This window comes from Rhipicephalus sanguineus, chromosome 5, assembly GCF_013339695.2.
Source record: "Rhipicephalus sanguineus isolate Rsan-2018 chromosome 5, BIME_Rsan_1.4, whole genome shotgun sequence".
Classification (NCBI taxonomy): Eukaryota; Metazoa; Arthropoda; class Arachnida; order Ixodida; family Ixodidae; genus Rhipicephalus; species Rhipicephalus sanguineus.
The window spans coordinates 181,401,882-181,412,637 of NC_051180.1; the positions used below are offsets into that span (position 1 = coordinate 181,401,882).

The window sequence follows — 10,756 nt, forward strand, 5'->3', positions numbered from 1 at the left end:
ACACGTTGCGCACTCGCTCGTAATTGCCCAGTGCTTCAATTCTAGTGTCCATTTCCTCTATGAAGTGTCGCTCTTCGCTGTTGCTGGCGCTCGGGTAACGTGTTGCAGGTTAGGGCAAGGAAAATGTGAAAAAATGGCTGTGTAAAGAACCCTGGTCTGAGAAGATGGAGGTCCCTAGAGTGGAGTCGCATATTTTTCCGGACGAGAACTGGCGTAGAAGACTGGTTACAATTTGATTTTCGGGAAAAAAAGTAATTAATTACCGGTAATGAAGTACAAGAAAAATTATTCAGTTACCCAGCGCGTTACAGTTTCGGAAAAGTAATCGATTACATTACAAAATGACAAGAAAGTGTAATTGATTACGAGTAATCGATTACTTGTAACTCGTTACATACCACTCTGCTTTTAACAATGTTGTGAAGTTTACTCTGAACCTTACAATGCACACTAAAGACACAAAGGCACATTTGCGTGCTTAGGTGCCATTCGCACGAAAGTGCAATTTTCATTGTGTAACATCGTGTTTCGTTAAAAGGACACTAAAGACAAACTATTTTATGCGAGAGTTGCGCACGTTGTTTCATCGTTGTGCACGATGAAATTTGGCCGATGCTTCCGAACGTCTAAAACGTCGATATTATGTACAACAGCGCTTTAATAATCGACAAATTAACATAGATGTAGGACACGATGTGTGCCACCAATGATTCTCGCCCGATGCCGTAGTAATCCATAAGTATTATTAGCCGCCAGTTGTCAGACTACCCATAACAAAAAAGATCATTGGAGTGCATTAAAAAACGGTATAAAATGCAACTTGTGCATCTCAGTTCGATTCCTAAGCGGCCACGATGGTGCGGTAATTACAATGCTCGGCTGCTGATCCGCAAGTCGCGGGTTTGATCCTGGCGGCCGCGGTGGCATTTCGATGAAGGCGAAATGCTAAAGGGACATGTAGTTAAGTATCTTAACTTAAAAAGGTTGCCATGAGTTGTCAACACGCTGCTGGAGAACCGCTCCCACGGCTGTGCTAGACGCGTCACTCATGAGGGCTAGAGATGCCGTGGGGTTGGGGTGGGCAAGAAAGGCAGCGTTGGCGAGCGCGCCCTTGATCATGACAAAGGCGTCTTCAGGAGTGGAGTCTCAAGGGAGTAAGGACGTCTTGTTCTTGCTGGTAAGCAGACGGTCCAAAGGCGCCACTATATCGGCACAGTTCTTGATTGTTAAATATTCTTTCGGAAGAGGAGCAAAGACGAACAAGTGACAAGCGAGCGTGGTCCCGAGCGCACGCCCGCATTCCATTTTTTTAGTTTTTTACCCAGCGTCGAATAAACAAGACGTTCTATACTTCGGCTCCGCTTCCTGGTTTTCAACAGTATGGTGCCGTGACCAGGATAGAAGAACAGTTGAAGACCCCTGACGATGAAGCGAGCTGCCTGAAGAGGACGGCCGATCGACGCGATCAACGTGAAGACGCTGGGAGAGAAACCAAGAACGATCCACGTCATCACGAGCCTTCGATTCCCGACGTGACGACATGGAAAGGCTACGACGGAAACGTGCTACCGTTCGAGCTTCGGTCACCAGGATCACCAACGACATGACGCCTCTTATGCGGATGGAACCAACGCCAACTGGTGAGCTAACCGACCATCTTAACCTATTGAAGATAAAGGAAACGATGCTCACGGAACTTGACAACCAAATAGAAGAGCATGTCACTGACGATAACCTTGAGGATGAGATTAACAGCGTCGGGCAATATCAAGATTCTATCGTCCTCGCAAAGTCCCACGCTGAACGCATTCTATCCTCTCCTCAAGCTGCAGCTACACACGCATCTCACGATGATTTTCATCAAGCACGTGCGCAGATTAAGCTACCTAAGCTCGATCTACCGAAGTTTAATGGAGACCCAATTATATGGCCTGAGTTTTGGGATCAATTTGAGTCAACTATTGATCAGAACCGCCATCTCGCAGACGTGGACAAATTGAAATACCTCCGGAGCTACCTGTCGGGTAAAGCGGAAGGTGTCATCAGCGGCCTGGCCACAACTAACGAAAGTTATAGCACAGCTATACATCTTCTCAAAGAGAGATTTGGCCATAAGTCGCTTATTGTTAACGACCACATGCGCCGCCTTCTAAACCTACGTAAAGTCCGCTCGTGTGAAGATTTAGAAGGGCTTCAAAGGTTGTATGAAGAGGTCCGAACCCGCATGAGATCCCTTCATAACCTTGGTGTCGAAGACAAAGAATATGGAGTACTACTAAAGACGGCTGTAATACAGAAGCTTCCGCAAGAAATGGTGCTCCGTTATACACAGCGCACCTTGTCTTCGACAAACACAAGCGGTACTAGCGACCAAATACATGAATTGTCTACACTTCTAGCCTTCTTAAGCCTTGAAGTAAGAAGCCGGGAACAGGCTTTGCTGATGACTGTTGACCAAAGAGAACGAGTCCTAACCACAAAACGACAATCTACTGAACACACACAAGGTTCTGCATCTATTTTAACAGTAAAACTATTTCCAGAGAGTTGCCTACTATGCGGCAACAAAGATCACTCGGTGGATGTCTGCCAGCTGAACTCACCTTAGACGAGAAAAAGGAGAAACTGCGCAAGTTAGGGGGCTGCTTCCGATGCGCTAGACGATTTCACAGGGCGAAAGAATGCAGAAGCTGGAAGAGATTGAGGTGCGCGAAATGCAAGGGACGACACATCACAACGATGTGCGACCCAACATGGAAGCAGAAGAATACAGAAACGCAGACAACTGTTTCCAGCTGGTCAACAGACTCGATAAAGAGCACCGTACTTCAGACCGCTAAAGTTTGGGCTCAGGGCGCTGGAAGGAAACACCGCGTAAGAATGTTGATTGATGAGGGCAGTCAACGCAGCTTCATTACGGAAGACTTGTCCAGGAAGCTGAAAGCCACGGTGTTAGGCGAAGAGCAGCTCGCCATCTCGGGATTTGGAAACACTTCAGCACCTCGCAAATATTATCGAAGAGTACGAGTCACACTGCATAGTCAGTACGACTGAAACTCACTGGAACTGGAAGCTATTGAAGTTCCAGAAATATGCCACAATTTGTCAATATTGACCGATACAAATGTGCAACAAAAGGTGAAAGACAAAGACTTATGTTTGGCTGACGCCACTGTATTTCACGTCTCGCCTGAGCCTGGAATATGCGTGCTTATAGGAGCAGACTATTACTGGCACGTTGTCAGCGGAAATATTCAGCGACTAGACGACTCCTTGACCGCCATCGAGACAATCATGGGATGGACACTACATGGAGATACAAGGAGTTTGCCTACGTTCAACAAGCCAGAAACCGTAAGGACCTTCAACATCTGCCTAATGGAAGCCAGCGTTTCCCAGCAACTGAGGTCTTTCTGGGAAGTGAAGCATCTAAGACTGGCCAACGAAAACAGACTTTCGAAAGATGAAAAATACGTCGTCAAGAACTCCATTGAATCGCCTCTTAGAAACAGTGAACGCTGTCAAATTGAACTGCCTGGGTACAGCAACTGTTCCGAGATTAAAGACAACAGGGGTGCAGCTTTCAAGAGACTGGAGTCTATACGGAGAAGGCTACGCCGAGAACCAAAGTTTAAGAAGGAATACGCCACTGCGATGAGGAGCAGCTACTACAGCAACGACATCGCTCAAAACGACACAGCGGACAGTACGAACGAACATGTCACGTACAACGGGACAAACCAAGATGTATTGAGACGCCACGAAAATACGACGAAAGTTCCTGTGGTATTCAACGCCTCTTCCCGAGCAAGGCATCCGAAGCAGCGAGCAAGCAAAGCAACGAGCGAAGCATCCGGAGAGACAGACTCGTCACGTGAAATGCATCAGCGAAGATGGAAAGACAGTGAACGAGTACTAAGCGATCTCGGTAGCCGGTGGCGACGAGAGCACTTCCAAGAACTTCGCTCCATTCACGTCAACAAGAATAGAAGCGAAGAATCGACGAGGATTGGAGACATGAAACTAAAGGACTCGACAAGACAACTGCGGGAGATGGAAGAGTCGCAGAAGCATTTACGGACAGCGACGGCAAAGTTCGTTGATACACCGTGCGCGCTACTGCGGGCACGGTGCGGAGACCGGTACAGATGTTGCACCGCCTGGAACGTGCCGGAAAAGCTTCGACATCTGGTAGACAATCGACTCGAAAGAAGCAAACCCGCGCGAATTGTTCGGCCGGGAGCTGTTAAATATTCTTTCGGAAGAGGAGCAAAGACGAAGAAGTGACAAGCGAGCGTGGTCCCGAGCGCACGCCCGCATTCTATTTTTTTAGTTTTTTACCCAGCGTCGAATAAACAAGACGTTCTATACTTCGGCTCCTCTTCCGAAAGAATATTTAACAGGTCCTGGTTTTAAACATTGATAAAGCGGCGGTAAAAGTTAACCATGCCGAGGAATTGCCGCAGCTTCGTGATCGTTGTGGGCCTAGGGAAGCTCTGGACTGCTTCGATTTTTGATGAAAGCGGGCGGATGCCACTGGTGTCCAGGTGATGTCCCAGAAAGACTAAGCTAGTGACACCAAACTCGCTTTTCGAGGCGTTGATGACGATGCCGTGGTCAGATAGTCGTTGTAGCAGACAACGAAGGTGTTGTAAATGCTCTTTCACAGATTTGCTGGCCACCAACAAGTCGTCGACGTAGGCGAGAACAAAGGGTAGACCACGTGTGACTGCGTAAATGAAACGTTGGAAGGACTGAGCGGCATTCCTGAGACCGAACGGCATTCGCAAAAACTCGAAGAGTCCGAGTGGTGTTGTAATAGCTGTCTTGGGTATGTCTGATTCGGCCATGGGAATTTGGTGGTAGGCGTGGACAAGGTCAATCTTCGAAAAGATGTTGGCGCCGTGCAGAGCGGCAGTGAAATCCTGTATGTTGGGTAACGGGTACCGATCCGGAATTGTCTTAGTGGTCAGAGATCGGTAGTCTCCGCATGGCCTCCAGTCACCCGATTTCTTGGGCACCATGTGGAGTGGAGCTGCCCAGTTACTTGCGGACGGGCGAATAATTCCCAATTCCAGCATATGTTCAAATTCTGCACGTGCAACCTTGAGTTTGTCCGGAGCAAGTCGACGTGGCCGGAAGAAAGCAGGAGGTCCGACAGTAACGATGTGATGACGTACGTCGTGGCATTGTCATGAGTAAAGGGGCACGGGGCGCGCGCCGGACAGCGCAAGGCGTCGATGGTGTGCGGGGAATGGAAAAATACCCGATGGTGTGCACCCCCGCCACGTCGACGCAAGCCATTGGCCGGAGGAAGGCGCGTGCCACGCGACCCGAACTGAGGTGCGGAACCCCAGAGGATCAAGCAGGGATTGTTCGGTGGAGTCGTCGAGGAGCAAGGTGGTGCAGGCCAGCGTCGCGTCCGCGACGGGAACAGCAGGGCTGAGTTCTGGAGGCAGCGTTGTGCATGCCCCGGGAGGGTGGCCGTCGACCTTGGTGTCTACCGAGCGAGGCGTCCCGGGATTGCGGCAGCCTCATCACGCAGTTCTCATGGCACCTGCGGCACTACCACAGCTCGGCAAGATGACGGCGACCCACCGACAATCACGGAGCCACGTCGACAGTTCGAGCCAGTGGCACTGAAGAGAGGCCGGCAGTTAGGCCTAACTGGGAGAGACCGGTGTTCTCCGAAAGGAAGGAAGCATCGGCGAGGAGGACGATCAGCGAGGCGTCTGATCGACGGCGACGGCCCGGAGACGTCGACAGGAGCTGCGACGACGGGGCCGAACGTCGACTTTGGACCATCAACCGAGTCAGCGGACACCGCGAACTGTAAGAACGCTCCATTAGTATCGCGAGTGACTGAGATGCCATAGTGGCCAGACTATCGAGTTGATAGGAGATAGGCATGGCTCGAAGGTTCTGCAATTGTCTGTTAGTGATTGCGCAATAGCGTCGCATTTCCTAATGGTACTTTTTGCTGTAAAGTTTGAGTGTTCATTTTTGTTTGCCGTGGTGTGTTAGATAAAGTTTTGTTTGCAGTGCCACCACGGTGTCTCCCGAGTCTCTCTTATCTCTCTCTCTCCCAACTCCATTCCGACATTGCAAGCGCTCCCGAGATACGTGACATAATAAGTGGCGAGCCTGTGCCAGGATTTTTCCAGCGTTGGGCCCAGTCACGTAGCGTCGGGGGTTGCAAGGATGGATTGGGAGAAGTTGGCGGCCATGGCCAAAGACTTAGGGATGGATAAGGAGGAGACGACGAGGTTTTTTGAGGTCGCTCAGAAGGAGCATGACAAGCAGCTCGCACTGCAAGAACGGGCACGCGAAGCGGAGTACGAGCGTGCGCGTGAAGAACACGAGCGCGAAAAGGAACGTGCGCGTGAAGAACACGAGCGCGAAAAGGAACGTGCGCGTGAAGAACACGAGCGCGAAAAGGAACGCGCGCGTGAAGAGCACGAGCGCGAAAGGGAACGTGCGCGCGAACAGCACGAGCGCGAGAAGGAGATCCTCGAGCTTAAGCTGAAGCTAGCCGAGGTGAACGCTTGTCCGCGTGGCGACCCTAGTAACGCGAGTACCCCCACGTCAGCGTCGGCCAACTCGCCTATTCCCAGGCCGAGACAAATTTGCCCGCGTAAACTGATGGCGCCCTTCGATGAGCGAAGGGACGATCTTGATGCATATTTGCATCGATTCGAAAGGATCGCTATTGGGCAAGGCTGGGAGAAGGGCGAGTGGGCAAACGCTCTGAGTTTGTGTCTCGTGGGAGAGGCGTTAAGTGTGTTTGGGCGCATGCCAGCACACGAGTCTCTGGACTACGATATTGTAAAAAGGACTTTGTTAGAGAGGTTCAGGTTGACGGCTGAAGGGTTTCGGGAGAAATTCCGAACGTGTAGGCCCGAGGATTCAGAAACTGGCAAGCAGTTTGCGTGTCGGCTAGCTAACTACTTTGATCGCTGGATAGAGCTGACCGAGACAGAAAAGACATATGAAGGGGTCCGCGACAGAATGACCGCAGCGGTGGCGAAACGCTTAGACGTCCGCTTCCACTGCGGGAGGTACCGGGTTCAATCCCCAGTGCCGGCCGGCCACCCTCCGGTTTTCCCATGGGTACAGGCGGGCTTCGTGGTGGTGTTACAGTGCCGCAGTGGTGCGAGGCTTACAACGTTTGGAGGACTCCCAACCCGCTGCACGGGACCAATGCGACAGAATGATTGCTGAGCAATTTCTCAACAGGTGCAGCAAGAACTTAGCAGTATTTTTGAAAGAGAGGAAGCTAAGCACAGTAGAGGAGATGGCAAAGCAAGCGGACCAGTTCGTAGAGGCTCAGGGTCTAAGGAACTTAGAAAAAGGCGACAGAGACGATCACAAGGAAGAAGAGAGCAACAGTGAGGCCCCAAGGGGTAAACAAAGGGCACAGCAGCGGTGTTTCTTGTGCAATCGACTAGGGCATATAGCTATGAACTGCCGCACTAGCACTAGTCAACAAGAATCCTACGTTACCTGCCAATTGTGTCAGAAAAGAGGGCACAAAGCCAACGAGTGTAGGAATAGACCGGCAGAGCATACTGCGTGTGCAATGAGGTCAGAAGGGAAGGAAGAGGTAGTTGGTGCAGTGATAGATAGGTCGGAAGGTGTTAATATGCCAGTTGTGGAAGGTAAAGTAAACGGCAAACGGGTAACGGTGCTGAGGGACTCAGGAGCGGATACTGTGTTAGTGAGGAGAAGTCTGGTGAATAAAAAGGATTTCACGGGGAGAATAGGCACAGTGGTCTTTGTAGATGGATCCAAGAAAGAGTTACCCGAGGCGAAAATAAGGTTAGATACTCCTTATTTCGTAGGTGTACTCACAGCGAAGTGTATGGAAGATCCCATCCAGTGCTGGGCAGTATCGAAGATACATGTATCTTCGATACTATCTTAGATACTCTTTGGGTATCTTGTATCTGTATCGCGATACATCTCGCGAGACGTGTATCAGTATCTGTATTTTCGATACATTGAAGAATATATCGTGTATCTTAAGATACAAGATACTGCGATCGCAACACGAAACAATAAACGTTGGTTGAACTCTGCTCCTCAAGACGATACTGCTCCCACTAAGCCACCAGACTAAACCAAACACAGTGACATTATTTTATCTTTTCGCCAGAGTTTTCTAGCGAGGACAGGGATGAGCTCTGAGCGTCCCTAATGAGGGAGCAGAGTCACGTGGTGGCGCTTGCGTCGTCTCGACAGACAAACGCGCGAAGGTCTACGCCGAGAGACATTTTGTTTTAGCGGTTTCCTTTTTTAGTTGTGTCAGTGCTGTGGCACATGGCTCTTTGCTACTGTCCTATGCCACGTGTTACATCGCGTGCGGTGTCTTTTGCACAAATTCTGATGCCTCTGTAGTGTCGTTATCGGAGTTTCTCTTGCGTTATGCTTCGTTACGAAGTCTGAAGAATGCAAGAAAAGGGGTTGCTTTGCGTCTCGTGGCTCTCACACATCGGCGATCTGAAGGACCTCGTCGATGCAAGTTTGACTTACATGCAATGAGATTGACTTATATGCAAATCAGATTCGAACAGCTATAGCACCACTGGTACCTATGCTGGATTTAACAGAACACGCATTCGCTTAGTAGAAGCTATTTCGGCGTACGTCTCTTTTTATTTTATTCAATCAGTTTTCAAAATCATAGTTGGATTGTGAGCACAAGTTCTTTCTAAGCTGTCCCTTTCCATCCCATACATTACCTATGTCTCTGTGTTGCTTTTTTCGGGTCTGCTTACGGCAATATGTATTTAACGTACTGGCAAGGTAAGCTCGAGATCTCTGCTTTATTCTTACTTTTAGCTGTCTGCATCATTTCTGCTGCTGTTTACAGACTTATATTCTACTTAAGTTTACTGTTATGTCGAGGCTACGTTGAGAACAAATATATATTATTCTGCGCGTGCTTGGAGCATACAGTAACAAAAATTCTGCTTACTGCTTAGTAAAATAGCGAAATTGACTTTTCATTATAATAACGTAAATTATTAGCAGCCATCTCAAAGATGTTAGCAAAGGGATTGGAGAAACATCGTTATACAAAATGCTCCGCTTTTCTATGAGCGTCTGAACGAGTCGGTTTACGCTATTTTACATAGGCACTGAATCATCTGTAGTCTTACCTTAAATGCCTAATTCTCATAGCTATTAGGGGTTACCCGCAGCGGTAGTCTAGTGGTTATGGTGCTTGACTGGTAACTCGTAGGTCGCGGCGGCCGCAGTTCGATGCCCGTGTGCTGATATTTAAGTTGTATAAGACCACGTGGTCGGAATTTCTGGAGCCCTCCACTACGGAATCTATCATTATCATATCGTGGTTCTGTGGGGTGTTAAACCCAACAATTATTATTAGCTCCTGGGGGTACCGCCTGTATCGTGTTCCTATACTTATTCGCTGTGTTTGATGCAGAACCGCTTTTCTATTTTACTTAGGTATATTTGTTTTTCTTTTTTAGTATTCTCTAAATATTTTTACTGTTACTAATCACCAGGTAATCGGAGCTGAAGTGGCAATATAGTGTGAATGGTGGCGGTGTACTGCGGCACTTCGTGCAACTAAAGAGCACGTCTGACACGTTTCCTGTGCTGCAGATATTCTCTCATGAAAGAAAAATTGGTAAAAAATCGCGCATTACTGAGTACGTCACTAACGAACGCTTTCGCTAGCAGATTTGTAGAAAATAAAAATAATTGCAGTTTTATGTCCTCTACGTAAACACAATGCGTCGCAAAGAATGTCGCTACCAGCTTCTCGCTGATGTACACCTGTCCGGTGATCGGGTATTGCGAAGACCGTGATGCGTTTACAGGCAAGGTAGAACTTGCCAACGGTATTTGCACCATTGTGCGCAGGCGTCTTATTGAAGTTCTTGTGATTCGATCGCATCACGCTAGCTGGTCGGCAAGCAGAGCATCGACTCCACCCAGTTACAAAAGCGTCAAGCAAAGGCCGTTATCAGCGAAGTGTATGAAGAGCTGTCGTGATATGCAGCTAAAGCAACCCCAATAACTTGTTTCAGAACGAAAGGAAGATACCATCAGCAAGAAATACAAAACTTTTGAGATACTAACAGACATTTCATTCAAATGAAACAAAAATAGTCGCAGTTAATAAACTTTCAAGCGAAAATTTTTGTGCATTGACGTTTAGTGCTACATTACCGTATAGACATATGTAATAACAAATTTCCGAATGTATCGAAGTATTTTAAGATACAATTGGAATGTATCGTATCGGATACAATCGGCGTTGTGGTATCTTGTATCTGTATCTCAAATACTTCTTGACTGAGTATCTTGTATCGTATCGCGATACAGTTTCAAAGTATCTTTGCCCAGCCCTGATCCCATCTATGATGTGATATTGGGAAATAGGCCAGGGGTAAGAAGGGTGGATGACCCAGTACAGCGTGAGAAACATGCTAAACAAAGGAAACAGGTAACTGGAAGCCTCAAGAGCATTGAAGCTAGTAGGGGAAGTGGGAATAGCGAGGCACGAGGCAAGGATAGAGTGCCAATGTTGGAGTGTGTAGGTGTAACCTCAGAGGAGTTCTCGAAAGAACAAAGGTGTGACAGAACCCTGAGGCACGCGAGAGATAGGGTTGGCCGTAAACGTACAAGAGAAGGGTTTAGAGACGGAGTGTTTTACGAATCGATTAATGATTTGATTTTCCGGAGGTTCTGGAAAAGCGGAACACTCGTCACACAATTGATGGTG

The 10,756-nt window shown here is 48.4% G+C and overlaps 1 protein-coding gene across 1 annotated transcript; it reads left to right on the forward strand.

Moving 5' to 3' along the window:
- The first annotated feature begins 6,201 nt into the window (after positions 1–6,201).
- LOC119395127 (RNA-binding protein 25-like) lies at positions 6,202–8,187 on the forward strand. Its single transcript, XM_037662414.1, has 3 exons — positions 6,202–6,584; positions 7,237–7,403; positions 8,156–8,187. The coding sequence occupies exons 1-3, from the start codon at positions 6,202–6,204 to the stop codon at positions 8,185–8,187; spliced, it is 582 nt and encodes a 193-aa protein (XP_037518342.1).
- The last annotated feature ends 2,569 nt before the right edge of the window (positions 8,188–10,756 follow it).